We start from the raw sequence: 22,029 nt of genomic DNA on the forward strand, positions 1-22,029 counted from the left end.
TATTTATGTTATTCAATTATTTATCACTGTTAGGTATATAAAAAAATACTATGTATACACATATATACTAAAAGTTCAACAATATTGTTATATGTAAATGTTAGGATACGAATCCTTATGTATTTGTATTTGAAGTTAAACCGTATTTGAAAATATAAAGTTTTATTTAGTTTAAATAACTTGATAGATCATTTTCTTTCCCATACTCGTTTAATTTAAAACCTAGAGGAAAATCAAACAAATTAGTTCAAATTATTTCAAACATCCATAGCTTGTGTACTTTGTTTTGTTCTTTAAAACGTGTCAACTGTAAACTTATTGTCATAGTATGTGTCAATAATCATGATCAAATTCCCTTTAGCATAATTTGTTAACCGACTCATGCTAAGGTGAATATCATAAGATTCCGAGTTGTGTTAACCTGAACTTGATGCTAATTTTCTAACACGAATGAATTTAAAAGTTTTCGTGTAACATGCTGAGACTTTTACATAATGCATAGAAGATGATTAAAATATTGGATGAAAGGAAAAGTATGATAGTTACGTAACTTTTTATTGATATGAACAGTCAGGATCAAATATGTTTATTTCAGAACCAACAATATGCTAATATTTAAAAAATTGCTTGATATTATAGGATTGATTGTTATAATTTTCAATTTTCATATATAAATTAAAATATATGAGAAAGTTAACGTACATATTAAATTAACATGCATAATACTTACGTGTCAAGAATATCTGCAGTCAACAACTTCTCCGACAACCCTTCTTCCGACCTCGTCCTTTCCTTTCCCGCCAAAAAACGGTGCCATCATCACATACCCTCTTATCTTCACCGGGCCAAGCTCCAGCGAGCCGGGTCCCAGTCGGACCGTCAAGTAGTGCGCTATGTTCCCACCGGACGAGTCTCCTATGATAAAAACCCTATCAAAGTCAAACAAGTCAACCACATCCTTCATATCACCGTTAGTCTTTCCCGCCACCGTTTGAAGCCACTTCACAGAGTTAAATGAGTCGTCCAGGGCCGCCGGAAGCCTATGCTCCGGTGAAAGACGGTAGTCTGGAGCCACCACAATGGCGTTTAAGGCGGAGGAGAGGCGGAGGCAGCAGTTGTGGTAATTTGGCCATGCGAATGAGCCGAAACAGAAGCCGCCGCCGTGGAAGAAGTAGATGACCGGAAGTTTGCCGGTGGTGGTGGTGGGTTTGTAGAGGCGGAGGTGGAGGTTATGGAGTTTGTTGTAGCAATAATCTTCATACATGACGGAACCGTCATCGTTGACCGGGAAGGCGGACAAGTCAATGTTTTCGTGACGATTAATGGAACCGTCGCTAAAGATTTGTACAATGCCAAGACAGTCTTCCACATGAGGAAGAGAACCCATTTGTGGTTTTTTATAAGTTATTGGAAATGTGAATACTTAAGAGGATTAAACGAGGGTATTTATAGACGTGAGTAAGGGGGTGTTTGGTACAGAGAATTGGAGGGTGAGAAATGGAAATGGAAACAATTCTCTTGTTTGTTTACGAAAGAAAGATGTGAGAAATGGAAATAAACCATTTCCATTTCTCCATTTCCTTTTCTCTAAAAAAAGCGGAGAATTGATTTCTCTAGGGTTTCATTTCTCCATTTTCCTCCTTTTCATTTCTCCCATTTCTCCAGCCTCTTCAACGATCGCATACCTCCACTGGAATCATCTTCTTTCTCCAGCCTCTTCTGACCTCCACTGGAATCCCAATCCAATCCAAGGCACCCCTTCTCTGGTACGCTCTCTTTCTCTACTCCTCTGATCTTGTGTGAGTCTGCATATTGAAGGTATCAATTCGTTTTTTTATGCTCATTACATGTTAACAAATCCAAGGCCCGAACCCGTGTGTTAACAGCCCAAACCGGTATCCTAACAACTACCTAATGAAATAAAGCTTAAAAACCGGTTACATCATTGTAACCTAAACAAAATCATGAACTAACCAAGAAATATACAGTCTAAATGCTGATATAATCAAGAATATTAATGTGCTAAGTTCGTATTATAACAGCCCTCAAAACAGTGGCCACTCTCATGGCCAATCGGTTAATATTTTCCATGTGAAATAGTTTGAAAAACAACTCGTCTTGCAACCATTGAACCCTGGAACTTTATCACATATTTTCCAGCAACTAGGTATCCTTTTTTGTTTGTATAAAAGTATTTTGACGAAGCTATAAAAGTATTATAAAAACCGCGCCTTAAAATACCCTGAAACGACAGTTAAGTGGCTCGTTTGATCAAGAACTGAACCCTATAGTCTAAGTACCGTTATGATATCATTTTAAAAGCCCACATATATTATTTTAAACATATAATCTGACCCGAACTTGTTTGATGTGAAAACATACATTTTAAAACCGAACAAAAGACCTAACGGGCCCAAACGAACCAAAGCCACTATTAAGGTTCCGAGAACCCTATTATCAGTATGAAACTTTTATTAAGTCATTTGCAATATATTATAACTGGCCCAGGACCGTGTTGTGGTGAGGAATCAGTTTTAGTCAATAAATGTGGCAAAGGGCATTCTTGGAATAAAATTATGACAGGTATATAACTAAAACTACAAAACAGAAAATATTGATTTTAAAACAGAAAGCTGTAAGTTAAACGTGTTTATTTTGAACCCTGAACTTGGTATAAATCAGCCCTGAAAGATACCTATAAACCGTGTGTTAAAAAGCATCCGAACCGGCACTTTGGTAACCCGTTTTAATAAGAAACGACACCTGCAGCCTACATGATATTATGACATATTTTTGCAGCCTTAAATATACCATTTGGATTATATATAATCTGATCTAAAACTACTCTAAGTGAAACATCGTATTAAAGCCAAACTAGAACCCGAACGGGCCAAAAACCGGACTCGTACTCGTTAGTGCAGCTTTAAAATATTTTTAAAACCTACGTAATCTAAAACAACTTATTTTTATGTACTAATACAGGTCGTAACACACTTGTTAACCAAAGATGAGTTTTGTTAGAAATGCACCATAAATGTGCTAACGGGCCTAAACCGAAACAAAGCCATATTTCGGTTCCGGGCAGCCTAATATCGGTATTAAACTTTTTTTGTAAATTATTACCACGTATTTTAACAGGTCCCGACATGTTTCGCAACTAAAACCAATTTCTAAACATATATAAAAAGGCAAAGGGCATTTTCGGTAATAAAGTGAGTTGGGTATAAACTTACAAGTTTGAAAAAAAAAGTATAAGTTTATAACAGAAAAATTAGACTATGAACCTCTTAAAACTTACAACGTGCAGCCCTTAAAACCAAAGCCAAACTTGTTGGCGTTTGGTAACCCGTTTAAGTGAAAACTAACTCAAAAACCAACCCGACATGCGACTCTATTAACTTTTGAAAATTTAACAAAATTTCCAGAAGTTAAGTGTACATATTTAAGGTCTTAAACTTGGTAAAAACCAGCCCGATAAATTAATAATAAACAGAGTACTAAAAAGCAACCGAACCGGCATTGTGGTGACACGTTCGATAAGAAATAAGCCGTGCAACAAAAGTAACAACATGATATCTTTTTGCAGCCATAATATCATATTTTAATGACATATATAAGTTTGGTTCCTCTGAACATGGTGCGCTTATTATAAACTATTGTGGATTATATTTTGGAGTTATTTGTTTTTCTTGAATTTTCTTATATTTTTATGTGTAGATGGCAAGATCACCTTCCAGAAAAAGAATAGTTGCCATAGGTGCATTTTATGTCATTTATGTTACGATTCGTTGGTGGATGTTGTGTACTTATCATTTGCGTCGGTCGATTGAGTCAATGACTTTACGTACAAAATATTTAATGAGTTACCATAATAGGCGTGAAAACATGGTGAGGATGGTTTATGAAAGTGATGTTACGAGTGTTGTTAACATAAGAATGAATATACATGCATTTACAACACTTTGTGATATGCTAGAAACTAGAGGGGGACTAAAGAATAGTAAAAACATGCTAGTCGATGAGCAAGTTGCTATGTTTTTACATACCCTTGCTCATAATGCAAAGAATAGGATACTAGTCAACAGATTTCATCGGTCCGGGGAAACTGTAAGTCGGTATTTCAAGTTAGTCTTAAATGCTATATGTCGATTACACAAAGAACTCTACAAGTAACCCGTGCCAGTGCCAGATAATGAAACTGATGAAAGATGGAAATGGTTTAAGGTTAGTCAAACACATTTTTTATTAAAGATATTTTTTGCTAACATACATTAGTAAGTAATGATTTCTTTTAACTCAGGGTTGCTTAGGAGCATTAGATGGAACATACATTAAAGTTAAAGTCCCTGCTATTGATAGAAAACCTTATAGGACAAGAAAAGGGCAGATTTGTACTAACGTACTCGGAGTATGTACGAGAGATCTTTTATTTACGTATGTCTTAGCGGGATGGGAGGGTTCTGCAGCTGATAGTAGAGTTTTGCGTGATGCAATCAGTAGACCTTATAGGACAAGAAAAGGGCAGTTTTGCGTGATGCAATCAGTAGACCCAATTTCATACGAACAACAATGAGTGAAGACCCTCTTGATAACGAAATCCCAGTAAATCACACACAACCTGCAAATGACCATGACAATGTTATTTCTATGATCGAGCCCTCACAAGAATGGACCGATCGTAGAGACCTTCTTGCTAATGAAATGTTTAATAGTTGGACTGCGATGCGTGCGCAGCGTGCCAATAATGTTTCTTAATTATGTTTGACAATTATGTATTTTTTTCTGTAGAACCAAGGATGTTTCTTATTAATGTTTATTTATGCACTTTATTTGTTTCTTATTAATGTTTCTTGTTATATTTGTATTTGTAGTTACATGAATTATGATTTTTAATTGTATAATTATGCATTTGTACGTAGAAATGGCAGATTCAAATATAGTGAGAGGAGTTACTCGGAGCAAGCATACCTGGACAAATGATGAAGATGCAAAGCTAATTGATGCATTAATGGAGATACATGCATCCGGAAAGTATGCTGGTGCTGACAATGGATTCAAACCAGGTTATTTAAATGGTGTTCAACAATTGCTAGATGTAAGTCTTCCTAACTCTGGCCTCAAAGCAGAACCACATATAAAGTCTAGGATGAAGACATGGAAGACACACTTTAGCATTGTATATGATATGGTGCATACAAGTGGGTTTGGTTGGGATGAACAAAAATGTTGTATTATTGCCGATGATAGTGTTTGGAATGAATACGTGAAGGTATATTCTAAAAAATATATTTTTTAGATTTTAAAATTTTAGTCTAATTTATTTGTAATTGTCTTGTAGTCTCACAAAGGTGCTGTGAATTTTCGTGACAAGTCATTTCCTTTCTATGACAAATTGTGTACCATATTCGGTAAGGATAGAGCTACTGGTAGTAAAGCAGTTGACCTTGGAGAAGAAGATGTTGTTCAAGAGACGCAAAAAAGCTCACCTGTTGATATTGAAGACTTTGATTTTGTTGATGAAGCCGTTCCAAATGTTGATAGATCTGAAGGACAAACAGGAAGTGTAACAAGCAAGCGCAAAAGAGGTAGAAGCACGGATGCAGATGAGATATATCGAGAGTCTTGCAAAGATATCAAGGAAGTTTTGCTTCGATTTGGGGAGATGGTGGGTGAACAACTTAGCAAAGAAGGTATGGAGGCTCGTGAAATCTATGAAAAGGTTAGTGATGAGTTGAAAGCTTTACCAGGTATCACTACGAAAAAACGGTTCAAAGCAGCTCATTTGATTGGTAAAGATGTGGATCTAGGACGTTCTTTTCTTGCGTTGACAATAGAAGAGAAAATTGAGATGGTCGAGTTGTATACCGATGGTTCAATGGGATAGTTGTGTATGGTTGAAGTATGTTTTGTATGTGAATTGGTTTTAACTATGGTTGATGTTTTTTGCTTAAAAACTATGTTTTGTATGTGATATGGTTTGATCAATGCATATTTTGGTTGGAATTTATGCATCTTTTTATATGTTTTTTATTTTTTAATAAATATTTGTCACACCCGGCCCTAAACGGCGGAAACAGCCGGGCGCGCGCGAGTGGGGATTGATAGTCAAGCACAGGTCATTGCAAACATTCAAGAAAAATAAAATTTCCATTGCGCATGAAATGTCTAGTACAAAATACATTACATTGTTTAGAATTACATAAAAACATCCAAGTATGAAAATCATTGAAGATTTCCGCGCCATATCCCCTCACACGGCGGGAACAACCGCGCGTGTGGAAGGGATAGAACTAAAATCTTCCAAAAAGCTAATTTTATAGATGTTCTGCGTGAAGTGCTCTATGTGTGACTCCTTGCGCTACTTACCTATCACCTGAAAGACACGTAAAAACATTTGAATCAGTATAAACTGAGTGAGTTCACAAGTTTTGATGACTTGATAAATCGTATTGCAACATAATCTTGATAAAGCCATATTGAAACATATTTCTGATAACATTGTTTAAACATATGCTTGATAAAACCGTCCCGCGGGTCACGCGCAGACATTCCTGAAAACCGTGGCGCTGCCACTACAACAATTTAGATATACCGTCCCGCGGGTTACGCGCGGACGTTGTGCCGGAAAACAAGGCGCTCGTCTTTGTAAGAGGTGCGACCTCTACGAGCGGGCTCAATCCCATAGTACTACCCTGTGACATACTAGGCACTCGTCTATGCAAGGGGTGCGACCCCTACGAGTGGGTTGATCAAACACAGTAGTCCCTACCCTTAGAGTTCCAATGGTAAAGTGATCACTTACTCGTATCTTGCGCACTCACATCGAAAACCATAGATAACCGTTTGCATTGCTCGTAAATATACCATGATAAAACATAATTTAAACACGTGTCCCTCGCCCCGAAAACAGTTTAAAAAAATAGTAAAAATAGTGAAAATAGGGGCTGTGAGACTCACCTGTGATTCTTGTTAAGTAGTGGTTTAGATTAAACGAGATTCGGGTTCCTTGGTGTTTAGCCTTGAAATTGGAAGTCTAAAATATGATTAAATAACAAGAAATATGTATATTAAGATCAAGAAATCGAAGAATATAAGGGCTGGTTAGAAAAGTAATCTCAAGACTAAGGTTTCGGCTTACCTAGTGATGGAAACGGAAATGGAAACGGATGCTTGGGTGAGAATTACAGATTTAAGAGAGTTTGGGGTGTGTTTGTGTGATGTTTTATTCAAGGATTAATACGTATTTATAGGCAGATTCAAGGGAACACAATCCCTTGATTTAGGGGATTAAAATCTTATCATATCTAGGTGTAATGATGACAAAGTATGGGATTTATTATTATTTATTCAGGGATGGGGGTGATAGTCCTAGGGAGTGGTTAGAAAGATTCTGATTAATTTTGACAGGACATGCAGGACTATGGTTGGTGGGAGTAGGTACGGCTGACAGCTGACATTTCGTGTTACAGTATACTTTTCCTGGTACTGTTGTTAGTGTGTAGTCAAAAGGTAAAAATATCTGAAACACGCTACTGGTCCCTTCTGGGCGGGGGAAATCCCCTTACATTTGAGAAATAGACTTAAGTGTTTTGTGCGTGTAGCCTTGCGCGTATAGTTTTCTGCGTGTAGGCTGTTTCTTTGCTGCGGGTAGGTGCGTAACCTTCTCGCAGTCAGGGACGTTGAGTTTCATTTGTAGATTTTCCATGAGGTCTTGGTATTTCAACATAGTGATCAGTTATGTTGAAGTCAATTCCATCATGGAGCTTCAGACAAACTAGCTCTCAATGTTCCCGCCATGCGGGGAGGTTAGCCCCCTTTCCGCACGCGCATAAATGATTTGGGATGCACCCGCCTTAGCATCAAGCGGGGCGGTCCACCCATTAGGCATGACAAAAATTTAAGTTATATGAAGACAAGGCCAAAACATTCGCGCATGGCGCATATAACATATGCCCGCGCTGGTCCTAACATGGCGCGCTCGCGCAGGGCGCATATAACATATGCCCGCGCTGATTCTAACATGGCGCGCTCGCGCAGGGCGCATATAACATAATTACCTAATAATTAGGTTGATTACTTGGTTTATGGGATTGGGAAATTACTGGGTGTCACATTGTCCCCCTGTTAAGAGAATTTCGTCCCGAAATTTAGGAGGCGTTGCTGGCGGGAGCTATGCTTTGAAAGAGGTGTGGGTATTTCTTGCGCATTTGGTCTTCTCTTTCCCAAGTGAATTCAGGCCCACGCTTTGAGTTCCATTGAACCTTTACTAACTTGATTCGGTTTCTTCGCAACTTTTGTTCTTTCCAATCGGTTACTGCTATAGGCTCTTCTACGAAGTGTAGTTGTTTGTCGATATGAATCTCGTCCAATGGTAGAATTAACGTTTCATCAGATAAGCACTTCTTGAGGTTGGATACATGAAACGTGTCATGAACTCCACTAAGTTCGGCGGGTAATTGGAGCTTATAAGCAACTGGACCGATCCTTTCCAGGATCTCAAATGGTCCGATGTATCGCGGATTCAACTTTCCTCGCTTGCCGAAACGGGGGACTCCTTTCCATGGAGAGACTTTCAAAAGCACTTTATCCCCTACTTGAAATTCCAATGGTTTTCTTCTCACATCAGCATAGCTTTTCTGTCTGTCGCGCGCTGCCTTAAGGCGATCTCGTATCTGGAAAATTTTGTCCGTTGTTTCTTGGATCAATTCTGGACCAGTCATTTGCTTGTCACCTACTTCAGCCCAACACAGCGGGGACCTACACTTGCGCCCATACAGGGCTTCAAACGGCGCAGCCTTGAGGCTTGTGTGATAACTGTTATTGTACGAAAATTCAACCAATGGGAGATGAGTATCCCAGCTACCTCCGAAATCGATTGCGCACGCGCGCAACATATCTTCTAATGTCTGAATCGTTCGCTCGCTTTGTCCATCCGTTTGGGGATGATAAGCCGTACTCATGTCAAGACGAGTACCTAAAGCCCCTTGTAACGATCTCCAAAATCTTGAGGTGAACCGACTATCTCTATCAGAAATGATGGACACCGGGACTCCATGTTTTGAAACTACTTCTCGAATATACAATCGGGCTAACTTTTCCATCTTATCGGTTTCCTTGATCGGCAGGAAGTGTGCTGACTAAGTTAGCCGGTCTACTATAACCCAAATCGTGTTGTAACCCGCAGGTGTCCTTGGCAGTTTGGTAATGAAGTCCATAGAGATTTGTTCCCACTTCCACATGGGAATTTCTGGCTGTTGAAGCAACCCCGACGGTTTCTGATATTCAGCCTTCACCTTTGAACACGTCAGGCACTTACTGACATACGTCGCGATGTCGCCCTTCAGATTGGGCCACCAATACAGCGCTTTAACATCTTGATACATCTTGTCTGCGCCAGGATGTACTGAATACCGCGTTTTGTGAGCTTCGTTTAACACTTGCTCGCGCAATCCTCCCTTGAGAGGGACCCATAAGCGGTTAGCAAAATATCGAGTGTCATTCTCTTTGAGTTCCAAATCCTTAACCATACCCCCAAGGGATTCGTTCTTGACAAACTCTGATTTCAAGGCTTCTTGTTGAGCTTCTCGGATGCGGGTAGTGAGATCTGTGCGAATGGTCAATCTTAGAGCCTTAACTCGTAGCGTCCTTGCTCGCTCTTTCCTACTTAGAGCGTCCGCTACCACATTCGCCTTTCCAGGATGATACTTTATTTCACAATCATAATCATTCAATAACTCAACCCATCTTCGTTGCCTCATGTTTAAATCCTTCTGATCAAATATGTGTTGAAGGCTCTTGTGATCCGTAAAAATCAAACACTTTGTACCATAAAGATAATGGCGCCAAATCTTTAGCGCGAAAACAACTGCTCCAAGTTCCAGATCATGCGTTGTGTAGTTCCTTTCATTGACCTTGAGTTGACGCGAGGCATACGCTATGACTTTGTTTCTCTGCATAAGGACACATCCGAGCCCTTGATGTGAAGCGTCGCAGTAGACGACGATATCATCCGTCCCCTCGGGCAGAGACAAAATTGGCGCACTACATAGCTTCTGCTTTAACATTTGAAACGCTGCTTCCTGGTTTTCGCCCCAAACAAACTTCCTATCTTTCTGGGTTAGCGCGGTCAGAGGTAAAGCTATCTTGGAGAAGTTCTCAATGAAACGTCGATAGTAGCCAGCTAGTCCTAGGAATTGCCTCACCTCAGTTGGGGTTTTTGGCGCCTCCCAATTCTCGATGGCTTTGACCTTGAAAGGATCGACGTGTATTCCTTTCTCATTTACAACGTGACCATGAAAGTGAACCTCTCTGAGCCAAAACTCACATTTAGAAAACTTGGCATACAACTTTTCTTCCTTCAGTAACTCCAAAATCAATCTCAGATGTTGTTCATGCTCAGCTCCGGTTCGGGAGTAAATCAGAATATCATCTATAAACACAATCACAAACTTATCCAAGTATGGTTTGCACACACGGTTCATCAGATCCATGAATACGGCCGGCGCATTAGTTAGCCCGAAGGGCATCACTAAGAACTCATAATGGCCGTATCTAGTTCGGAAGGCTGTCTTCGGCGCGTCTTCCTCATGGACCCTAAGTTGGTGGTATCCTGACCGTAGATCTATCTTCGAATAATAACTGGATCCCTGCAACTGATCAAATAAGTCATCAATCCTCGGTAAGGGGTACCGATTCTTGACCGTCAGTTTGTTCAGTTCCCTGTAGTCAATACACATTCTGAACGAACCATCCTTCTTCTTCACAAAAAGCACCGGAGCTCCCCAAGGTGAAAAGCTTGGGCGTATGAAACCCTTATCCAATAGTTCCTGCAAATGATTGGATAGCTCTTGCATCTCAGATGGAGCTAGTCGATAGGGTGCTCGAGCTACTGGCTCAGCTCCTGGGACCAAGTCGATTCGAAACTCGACTTGTCGCGGCGGCGGTAATCCGGGCAGATCTTCAGGAAAAACTTCTGGAAATTCGCGCACCACTGGTAAGTTTTCAATCTTTCGCTCATCTCCTTTCTTCTCTACTACGTGCGCCAGGAAGGCGTAGCATCCTTTCCTCAGGCACTTGCGCGCCTTTAGACACGAAATGAGTTTTGTCGCAACTCCACTTCTTTCCCCTTGAATTACCAAGGTTTCCCCGCTCAACAGCGGGATCCGAACCTGCTTCTCATGGCAAATAACTTCCGCGTGGTTTTCGACTAACCAATCCATGCCTACCACAATGTCAAAACTTCCCAAGTCTATTGGCAATAAGTTAATAGTGAATCCGTGACCTCCCATGACCAATACACATTGCTCAGTCCTCTCGTTCGCGCGTATCTGTCTACCATTGGCTAGTTCTATAGTATAAGGCGTGTCTAGCCTACTGGTTGCTAGGCCTAGGGAGTTTTTAAACTCAGTGGATATGAAACTTAGGTCAGCGCCAGTATCAAACAAGACAGATGCAAAATGGTCGTTAAGTAGAAACGTACCAGTTACTACATTCGGTTCTTCTTTGGCTTCGCCCGCGCCGATCACAAAGGCTCTCCCGCGAGCTTGGTTTCTCTTCTGCGGGCAATCCCGACTGAAATGCCCTGGCTTCCCGCATGCATAGCAGTTGTCGCTTCCCCCAGTTTCTTGGGTACGGCAATTCATCGTCTTGTGCCCTGGCTTGTTACATTTGGCGCATACAAGGCTTGCGCATTCACCCTCGTGGTGGTACTTGCATCTGCTGCACCATGGGTGAGGCCCGTTGTACACTTTTCGTGGTGGCTCCAAGGCTTGTATCGCGTAAGCCCTTACGCTCTCCTGTTTCTTGAATGGTGGCTGCTTGGAGTCGGACCCTCGGTGGTGAGAGTTCCATTTCCTCTTGAGGTCAGAGGTTCGCTACTCGTTTCCGCGCGCAGTTAACGTGCCCGCACGGACCGTATCTCTTGTAAGAGTGATGGCCCGCGCTACTGCCTCATCAAAGGTTGGAGGCGCTGCGGCATTGAGCGGAACTCTAATGACATGAGGTAACCCAAAGATATACCTCTCGATCTTCTTCTCCTCCGTGTTCGCCATATCTGGCACCATCTGGAAAAGTTCGTTGAACCGGTTGTTATAGGCGTCGATATCGGTTCCTACCATGGTGTGGTTCCAAAACTCCTGCTGCAGACTCTGAATTTCGGCGCGAGAGCAGAACTTTCTCATCATCATGTCCTTCAGCTCCTCCCAGGTCTTGTGGAGAGCAACTTCTCGCCCTAATGTTTTCATTTGAAGCTTCCACCAAGACGAGGCTGCTTCTTGAAACATGCAGGTCGCGTAGAGGACCTTTTGATTTTCACTACATCCGCTAATGGAGAGAACTGTCTCCATCTTGTCGATCCAGTTGTAGTGCCCAATGGCCCCTTCGGTGCCCTTGAATGGCCAAGGCTTACAGGCCATGAACGTCTTATAGGAGCATCCTTTGTCCAAAGCTCCTGATTCGGGTTCTGGGGTTTCGGTCTCCTGACGACCCTGACTTGATTCGGCCTTGCTGGCCTCATGTGTCGCGATCGCCTGCGCGATTATTTCTGCAAGTTCCTCGGGTGTCATGGTAATTCCCTTGGCTCTGGTTGGTGGCATTCTCGCTTTAAAAGAGTGAAAATATATCAAACTTAGCGCATGTACCCTGAGCACATAATGTTCTTATCCTTATTCACTAGACACTGTGTGACCCGTGTTCCTAAGTGTGCGTGTGGTTTCTTTTGAAAATATTTTCTTTGAAAAATATTTCATGTGATTCCCTTACGGTTATAGTCTAGGTTAAAACTTCTTTCCTAGTTCGCTATAACCAGAGCTCTGATACCAATCTGTCACACCCGGCCCTAAACGGCGGAAACAGCCGGGCGCGCGCGAGTGGGGATTGATAGTCAAGCACAGGTCATTGCAAACATTCAAGAAAAATAAAATTTCCATTGCGCATGAAATGTCTAGTACAAAATACATTACATTGTTTAGAATTACATAAAAACATCCAAGTATGAAAATCATTGAAGATTTCCGCGCCATATCCCCTCACACGGCGGGAACAACCGCACGTGTGGAAGGGATAGAACTAAAATCTTCCAAAAAGCTAATTTTATAGATGTTCTGCGTGAAGTGCTCTATGTGTGACTCATTGCGCTACTTACCTATCACCTGAAAGACACGTAAAAACATTTGAATCAGTATAAACTGAGTGAGTTCACAAGTTTTGGTGACTTGATAAATCGTATTGCAACATAATCTTGATAAAGCCATATTGAAACATATTTCTGATAACATTGTTTAAACATATGCTTGATAAAACCGTCCCGCGGGTCACGCGCAGACATTCCTGAAAACCGTGGCGCTGCCACTACAACAATTTAGATATACCGTCCCGCGGGTTACGCGCGGACGTTGTGCCGGAAAACAAGGCGCTCGTCTTTGTAAGAGGTGCGACCTCTACGAGCGGGCTCAATCCCATAGTACTACCCCGTGACATACTAGGCACTCGTCTATGCAAGGGGTGCGACCCCTACGAGTGGGTTGATCAAACACAGTAGTCCCTACCCTTAGAGTTCCAATGGTAAAGTGATCACTTACTCGTATCTTGCGCACTCACATCGAAAACCATAGATAACCGTTTGCATTGCTCGTAAATATACCATGATAAAACATAATTTAAACACGTGTCCCTCGCCCCGAAAACAGTTTAAAAAAATAGTAAAAATAGTGAAAATAGGGGCTGTGAGACTCACCTGTGATTCTTGTTAAGTAGTGGTTTAGATTAAACGAGATTCGGGTTCCTTGGTGTTTAGCCTTGAAATTGGAAGTCTAAAATATGATTAAATAACAAGAAATATGTATATTAAGATCAAGAAATCGAAGAATATAAGGGCTGGTTAGAAAAGTAATCTCAAGACTAAGGTTTCGGCTTACCTAGTGATGGAAACGGAAATGGAAACGGATGCTTGGGTGAGAATTACAGATTTAAGAGAGTTTGGGGTGTGTTTGTGTGATGTTTTATTCAAGGATTAATACGTATTTATAGGCAGATTCAAGGGAACACAATCCCTTGATTTAGGGGATTAAAATCTTATCATATCTAGGTGTAATGATGACAAAGTATGGGATTTATTATTATTTATTCAGGGATGGGGGTGATAGTCCTAGGGAGTGGTTAGAAAGATTCTGATTGATTTTGACAGGACATGCAGGACTATGGTTGGTGGGAGTAGGTACGGCTGACAGCTGACATTTCGTGTTACAGTATACTTTTCCTGGTACTGTTGTTAGTGTGTAGTCAAAAGGTAAAAATATCTGAAACACGCTACTGGTCCCTTCTGGGCGGGGGAAATCCTCTTACATTTGAGAAATAGACTTAAGTGTTTTGTGCGTGTAGCCTTGCGCGTATAGTTTTCTGCGTGTAGGCTGTTTCTTTGCTGCGGGTAGGTGCGTAACCTTCTCGCAGTCAGGGACGTTGAGTTTCATTTGTAGATTTTCCATGAGGTCTTGGTATTTCAACATAGTGATCAGTTATGTTGAAGTCAATTCCATCCTGGAGCTTCAGACAAACTAGCTCTCAATGTTCCCGCCATGCGGGGAGGTTAGCCCCCTTTCCGCACGCGCATAAATGATTTGGGATGCACCCGCCTTAGCATCAAGCGGGGCGGTCCACCCATTAGGCATGACAAAAATTTAAGTTATATGAAGACAAGGCCAAAACATTCGCGCATGGCGCATATAACATATGCCCGCGCTGGTCCTAACATGGCGCGCTCGCGCAGGGCGCATATAACATATGCCCGCGCTGATTCTAACATGGCGCGCTCGCGCAGGGCGCATATAACATATGCCCGCGCTGATTCTAACATGGCGCGCTCGCGCAGGGCGCATATAACATAATTACCTAATAATTAGGTTGATTACTTGGTTTATGGGATTGGGAAATTACCGGGTGTCACAATATTTGTTATGAAAAAAATACTTGTGCTAATGATAAAGTTGATATAATTCTCTGTTTATTTCCTATGTACCAAACAAGAGAAATGATTCTCAGCTATATTTCTCTACTGAAATCTCTGTACTACCAAACAGAACAGTCAATTCTCATTCTCCAGACCAATTCCCTTTCTCTGCAATTCCATTTCTCTATTCCATTTCTCTGCAATTCCATTCTCTGTACCAAACACCCCCTAAGTGTAGTAATAGAGATTTTAGAAGGGTATAAATGTAACTGCACCAAATTCAAATATTTTGAAATTGTCCGTCGTTTACCAAAATAAGAAAGTAATAAAATGTACTTTGAACCAACGTGTTAGTGATAAAATATAGCATAAAAACATAGGTGACAAATGTAAATTTTATCCCAATTATCTTTAAGTTGATATCGACATATAAAGTATAAAGTACTTTAAGAAATTTAATGTAAATTTTATACAAATTACCGTTAAGTTGATATCGACATATAAAATATGAAGCACTTTAGGAGATTTAATGTAAGTCTTCATATATAACATTTTATAGGATATTCGAGTAACATACATGACTTTATCAAACATGCGTTTTAAAGTGTACTGGAGAATAACTTTTGATGATTCATCACGCAAGACTTAAAACTAGATCTATTATAAGATTAGACGGGCATTAACGGGCACATCAAATATCAAAATTACAAAAATTGTACATATGCCCTTACTAATACTGCTTTTAAAAGGGTTATATAACATCTTTCCACGCTCAAGGAAGTAATAGGAACTGGTTGTTGGTTTTCAAATCCGGTTAAAGTTATATATTGATAGGAGATTGCGTTCTATTATTTTGCAACAACGATATATTAGCACCCCAATTCGAGTCCCTAAAATATTGTTCTTGTGAATTTTGATTTATATCAATTAGTATTCTTAAATCCTTGGTGAATTTGACATCAACCCCAGAAAAAATGTTGAAGCTTATAAGAATTGCTTGGCATCTAATGCCACAAACGTGTTTTAGGTTCATTGATTGTGGATGAGAGAAATATATTGTTAGGCTTGGTTAGGTGTGAGCAATCACTAAATAAGTAACCTCCTATAAAGTCTCCACTTCAGAAAGCAAAATCAATTATATATTTCTAGTTTGCAGCGAACAACCTTGATGGTACTGAGGCCGAATGTTACACAAGATGATAATATGCCAAAACGACTCATGCCTAATTTTGGGTGGCGGGGCAAAATGTATCAAGGATGATGAATCCTAACGGGTGGGGAAGTCCGTAACACCCTAAGCAAATAATACATCAGTTATGAATATGAGAGATGTTGGTGTTTATAAAAAAACATACGTCTTCAAATATCATCGATCAAAACATTTTGGGTACAATATTGATTGTGAATGAAAGAAAGCTTCGTAGTTAAGAATTAGATGAGAACAATTTAGGATGGATGGCCCGTCTTCATCCATAAGTTGTTAGTGCAAAGTGAATGATAATTACTGGTATGAAAGGTTGAATCGAATTACAGTAAGTGTATACGACCATTTCCTATGAACATTTCATAACCTTTTGGTTGAAATAAATTAGGATGGATAGAGACATTTGTGGAGTAGCCACCATATCTTGAATCTACAAATAAAAAGGATATGAGGCAAAATTGGAATGCAAATCCTTTTAAACCTGTCAACAAAATAATCATTAAAATATAATTGGCCCATCAACTTTTCTTCTCATTGGTTCGTCACATTATTATAATTTATAGCATAATGTATTATATACTCAAAAAATTATGTGACAAGAAGGGATGAGATCGGTACTGTATCCACCTGTACTCGAAAGTATCCGTCCCAAAAATCTGTAAATCTTATTACCCGTACCTATATCCGAATTTTATGGTACGGGTACGGGTACTTTAGGTACAATACTCGGTCTGGTACCACCTTTTCTTTTTTTAAAAAAATCTCTACTAAACTTGATATTGATACTGGTACAATACCAACAATCAACTATCTATAATACCAAAACCAGAACCGTAATACCACAATCAAAGCATAATACAAAAACTAACAATGAAACAAATCAACCATAATATAAAATTCATTCACGGTGGTTGTTACTACTTATTGATTGAAAGAAAGAGAGAAGAAAACTATGGTTTGATTAGATCTGTTAGTACTTAATATTTGGATTATCAATGGTTTTGAAAAGTCCGCTTCAAGCCTTGAGGATATCCAGTAAAAACACGGTTAAAGTTATGAGTTTTAGAAATCCCAACAAAAAAAACCCTACATATTCCTAAAGGGTATCGAGTACCCGTAATACATACCCTTGCATGTACCCGTGCCTAAAATTAGTAAATCTACAGGTATAGGTATGGGTGCTGAACTGATACGGGTTTAGGTATTCGAGAAAAAAAATCTCAACCCTAGTGACAAGGGTAAGCCATTTTCCTTCCTGCTTAAAATTATGAATGTTTTATATTAGGTATTTTGAATTCAAATAATTGATGACGCAATTATCAATTATAGATATACTAGCTTGACACAGTGTTCCCCTATTCATTTTTTAATATTTGTTGGAATTAGTTGTGAGTAGATTATAGAGAACTGCAATGATAAATGTATAAAAATATTATTTAATTGAGTATGGAATGTTTTTTAGTATAATTATAAAGATTGAGATGAAGGACGAGTTGAAAATGCTTTTAGAGATTCCTATCCGATAGGAAAAAAAAAAGAACCTCCCTTTATTAGAAATTCATAACCGAGAAAAAAAAAAGCACCAAAGTTACACCGTGGGTTTCTTAACTATGCTGCCCAATTCATTTTAAAATTAACTAAACATGTAAACTAACTAAACAAAAAATTCGGTTTTATTTAAAAAAACAAGAAAAAGAAAAACTAAAGCGTCTAATTACAAGTACGGGATTATATTTCTAAATCGTTATATATTTCTTTTAGGGGACTATACTTTTTAGAGAGAGTATTTTTACATATAAAGTTAGCACTTGTACTTTTTAACACGATAATAATTAAAATGGAGCAGAAATAATCAAATATATATCGAACAGTTGATATTTCATAATCCAATCAAATGGCTCGTTTGCAACTCCCAATACTCTTTCGTCTGCTTCAATATTATCTTTCGTTCTTCCATGAGTCTTTCCCTGAACTTTTGTTTGCACCTTCAAATACCACCAAATATTGCTTAAAAAAATTAATTGTATCATTGAAAAGCTTTCACTACTCGTCTATACTTTGATGACTTACACCTTATCGCGTGCAACTCCATTTTTATTATTATTATTATTATTATTATTATTATTATTATTATTATTATTATTATTATTATTATTTGTTTATTTTACGTATTTTCTTTAGTTCAGTGTTTGAACCTAACATGTAACAAGTGGTGACATTTTCCGTTAGGTACAAGACTGGTCAAGCTTAAATATAGATAACCACATAAATCAAAACGCATCCACCATGTGTGGTCTAGGGAGTAAGAACCAAACAAGGTCCCATTTTTAATAAGTACAATGTATTTGTCGTATATTGTTACTATGAACCAAGCCTCATTTTTTATAAGTGCAATGTATATGTTGTATATTGTTACATGTTAGTAAGGGGTCCTGTATGGCTCGGGTGTGGACTTGTGGTGTTGACATCAAGGCCAAGTGTCATGAGTTTGGTGGTCTTATATTGGGCTCAAGTGACCATATTTTAAAAGAACATATAATGTGGTGATTAATTAGAAGTTTATAAATGAAATGGTTTAAACCTTGTTAAAAATATTAAACCATGTCAAAATTTAGTAAATTGTGATTTTAAAAGTAAAACCCACATAACGACATATATTGGGATAGAATTTGGAATAATTAATTTAATAGGTTTTGGTCAAAACAATCCAAAATATGAATATGATAGGTTAATAAACACCGAGATTATTCAGATTAAAAATGTAATATATTGCTCTGAAATATTATGTTATTGAACATGAAGATCTAAGTAGTTGTCAATGCAATACAGCTTAGTGTCGATGAAGATGAAGATCAGCAGTAGGAACTTGAAACGCATAAGTTCTCTGACTGAGTTACTAATGACGGAGATAAACAATAGGAATTTCAGAGTTTAGTATATGAAATGTACATAAGGTCATAAACTATGAGGTTGGCCCGTGTGATGCAGCTACATGTATTTGTAATATGGCCCAAACCAATAGAGGGTTTTTCCCGCACGATGCATTGGAAAACATGTATATATCACCTTACATATTTATATGTAAACACATATAAATGGAAAACAAAATTCATAAAAACTATATTTGCTAAACATAAACATAAAATACGATTAAAAAAAATAAATATCTACACTACGTCGCCGGAATGTCCACTGAAGTTACCAATCTAAACACATTTGAAAGACATTCACGATACCAAAAATTTTTTTATTTTGAATAAAACTACGTTTTCAAAAAAAAAAAAAAAAATTGGAATGCAGAAATCTTTTTTAATGTGATAATGTATTTAAACCCTTTTAAAAATGTTAACGAACACAAATTGTAGAAAAAAAATAAAATTAAATGATCAATAACTAAGTTATTTATTTTAGTATGTACATATATAATATAAATATATATTAAATTAGAAAAAGAAAAATAAATAATAAAAACAATCGCATTTACCGTTGTTGTAAGAGCAAACCTAGTTCAGACATGCACACCGATTGATCATACACGCCACTCTGCAATAGCAGACAAACAAACAAACAAATCAAAAATACCCTGCAATGTTTTCCACAACTCTTTAACCTAAAATGACTATTTTAACAATCAATGAATAATGCTTTTAATTGTCAAATAGATACTAATACTAAGACTATGAATTATAAGTTAAACTGACCTCTCTGCAAACTGGACACTTGGAATCTGAGCTTGCATACTTGAGCCCTTCAATGATCAAAACACGAGCCGCTAAACAAGCACAAGACTTGCAAAATATATGTCCACACCTCAATGCATATGGTTGGAAAAAAAGATCCTGAACCAACAAACTTGAATCACAAATTACATAAACTTAAAGACATCAAATTTATAAAATGCGTTTATATACCAAGCAAATAGGGCAGATGAGACTGCAATCCAGTTTTTCAGAATCCAGAAGAATCAAAGTGAGTACTGAGCTCTCACCGGTTAACTTGAGATTAAAAGAGAGTTGACCGAAAAGATCATCAGCAACTAAACTGTCTGAACCATTAATATTGATACATAAAGCTACTAATTCAATCAACCATGGTGATAGCATAATATCCAAATGCCTGGCCTGCAACTTGGACTTGAAGTTCATACCTTTTGCAGACTCGTGCGCCTATCAAAATTGGAAAATATTAATCAAAGATTAAAGAATAAGAAGTACGAAAGAAGCCGGATTACTAACTTACTTTATCATATTTCTTGAGGATTTTCCTAAGTGCGATAGCATTCATAACCACAAACTGGATTAACATTAGTCCTTTGCTCATCAGCTGTTCTTGATCATCTTTGAAACACTGTAACATGCATGATAAAAATCTTGGCAGACCGGACGTAAAATGAAGACGAACAAGATGCTCGACTTTTAAACTAATATTGTCAGCCATCTTTGAAGTTGCCAATGTTAACTCAGAGAACATCCGGTCACACCCTAATATTATCAATCAAATAGATAAATGAAACAGTATTACTAGTCAATTGTTTACATATTGAGGGAAATCAATTTGGGGCTTAGGGTTAGGGTTTCAATAATTGCATGTTATAGCAATTACACAAAGAGGCTAAAAGTAACAAAAATCTTACTATTACAGTGTTGATTAGGAACGCTTTGATTCCGATCATCTACTAAATTCACGTCGCCGTGAGAATCGATAGAAGCTTCGTCATGTCTATGCTGCCTGCAAAAGTTCAATTGATGCTTAAACCTTTTGAAATCAAAGCTACACCTGGTGTTGAGATCATCTTCTTCTTCTTCTTCTTCCACCAAATAGGTCGTTAACGACTCTTTGAACTCCATTATCTAGTTCGAATCGAGTAAGTTAAACGCATATGCTGTCGATGAAGTGAAGGATGCAGTCGGAGAAGAGGACGAACGTCAACGTAAAACTGTAAATCGTTTTTGTCTTCAGAGTATTCTGCTCTACTGACTTGTACGTTGTGAATTAAAATTTGTGCACTGTAGTGGTTAGAGCAAAACTATGAATAACGGCTAGTCTACTAATATAAACGGTCAACGGCTTTTGGTGTTATAACTAACGAATTTGGTTTTAGTTAATTACATAAATAGTCCTTTTGGTTTGTTGAAGGTAGAGTTCAATGATGCATTCAACACACGCTCCCATATAGAATCAACATCAAGATCGTGAAGTCTTGTCTTTGGAGGCGAATAACTTGCCTTGTGGGTCGTGGTTGGCCTACATTCACTATTTGGTCATCTTTGAGTCGTGACCGGGCTTTACCAGCATTACATTGTTCAATTGACTCTAGGTCGTGACTGAGCTTGAGTCATGGTTCTTGTATGTAAGCCTAGTAGCCTACCATTGCTTGGCATCTTTCCTTAGGCCAAGTTATCAAAGGATTCAACCGACTCATTATATTGGGCAATCGGCTTCAGGACATGACAGGGTTTCTATCACAGTTTGATGATGTCACCCCATCATAATTTAACCCAAAATCACAAGCGAACTTCAAACTAAAGTAAAAACACTCAGCCGCATAAAAACAATTAGAATAACAAGAAAACCCTAGTCGTAACCGTTCACTAACCAATGTTAGAATCTTTAACTATTGTGGTATACGCAACTATCAACGGTGACGGTCCTTTACGGTCGAAAATGATGATCAATACTTGCATGATTGTTTTTGTGGTATCCGATGATGTAAAGAGATTCAAATAAAAAAATATAAAAAGATACATAATATATAAAATAACAAGAAAAAAAGTTACAAAACTAAGCATTGACTGATTAAAAACATTAAGTAAATTAGATGAGGAAAATGGAAAAATATGAGTTGTAGTGAAGCTGAAATGTGTGACACACCCGACACAATAGC

General features: G+C 38.5%; 2 protein-coding genes and 1 pseudogene across 2 annotated transcripts; 1 reads left to right on the forward strand and 2 right to left on the reverse strand.

Moving 5' to 3' along the window:
* Positions 1–726: 726 nt before the first annotated feature.
* On the reverse strand, positions 727–1,394 carry LOC143539497 (strigolactones hydrolase CXE15-like; annotated as a pseudogene).
* Positions 1,395–4,921: 3,527 nt separating this feature from the next.
* Positions 4,922–5,884, forward strand: LOC143539498 (uncharacterized). The gene is made up of 2 exons (XM_077032793.1): positions 4,922–5,269; positions 5,339–5,884. Exons 1-2 carry the CDS (start codon positions 4,922–4,924, stop codon positions 5,882–5,884), a joined length of 894 nt encoding a protein of 297 aa, XP_076888908.1.
* A 12,114-nt stretch (positions 5,885–17,998) lies between these two features.
* Positions 17,999–20,992, reverse strand: LOC143539521 (putative E3 ubiquitin-protein ligase BAH1-like 1). The gene is made up of 6 exons (XM_077032813.1): positions 20,779–20,992; positions 20,385–20,626; positions 20,057–20,311; positions 19,847–19,984; positions 19,630–19,688; positions 17,999–18,130 (listed from the first exon to the last, which is right to left on the reverse strand). The coding sequence occupies exons 1-6, from the start codon at positions 20,990–20,992 to the stop codon at positions 18,025–18,027; spliced, it is 1,014 nt and encodes a 337-aa protein (XP_076888928.1). The 3' UTR covers positions 17,999–18,024.
* Between the last annotated feature and the right edge of the window lie 1,037 nt (positions 20,993–22,029).

Source organism: Bidens hawaiensis, unplaced genomic scaffold (assembly GCF_021521415.1).
Source record: "Bidens hawaiensis isolate Kalapana, Puna unplaced genomic scaffold, B.hawaiensis_p1.1 tig00011901_1, whole genome shotgun sequence".
NCBI lineage: Eukaryota > Viridiplantae > Streptophyta > Magnoliopsida > Asterales > Asteraceae > Bidens > Bidens hawaiensis.

Bases quoted from the DNA above. Each gene is read 5' to 3' on its own strand.
- LOC143539498 (XM_077032793.1), top strand. From the start codon at position 4,922: ATGGCAGATTCAAATATAGTGAGAGGAGTTACTCGGAGCAAGCATACC. The intron at 5,270-5,338 runs GTATATTCTAAA...ATTGTCTTGTAG, and splicing joins TTTGGAATGAATACGTGAAG to TCTCACAAAGGTGCTGTGAA.
- LOC143539521 (XM_077032813.1), bottom strand. From the start codon at position 20,992: ATGGAGTTCAAAGAGTCGTTAACGACCTATTTGGTGGAAGAAGAAGAA. The intron at 20,312-20,384 runs GTAAGTTAGTAA...CAATTTTGATAG, and splicing joins TCCTCAAGAAATATGATAAA to GCGCACGAGTCTGCAAAAGG. The intron at 19,985-20,056 runs GTATATAAACGC...TTGTTGGTTCAG, and splicing joins TCATCTGCCCTATTTGCTTG to GATCTTTTTTTCCAACCATA.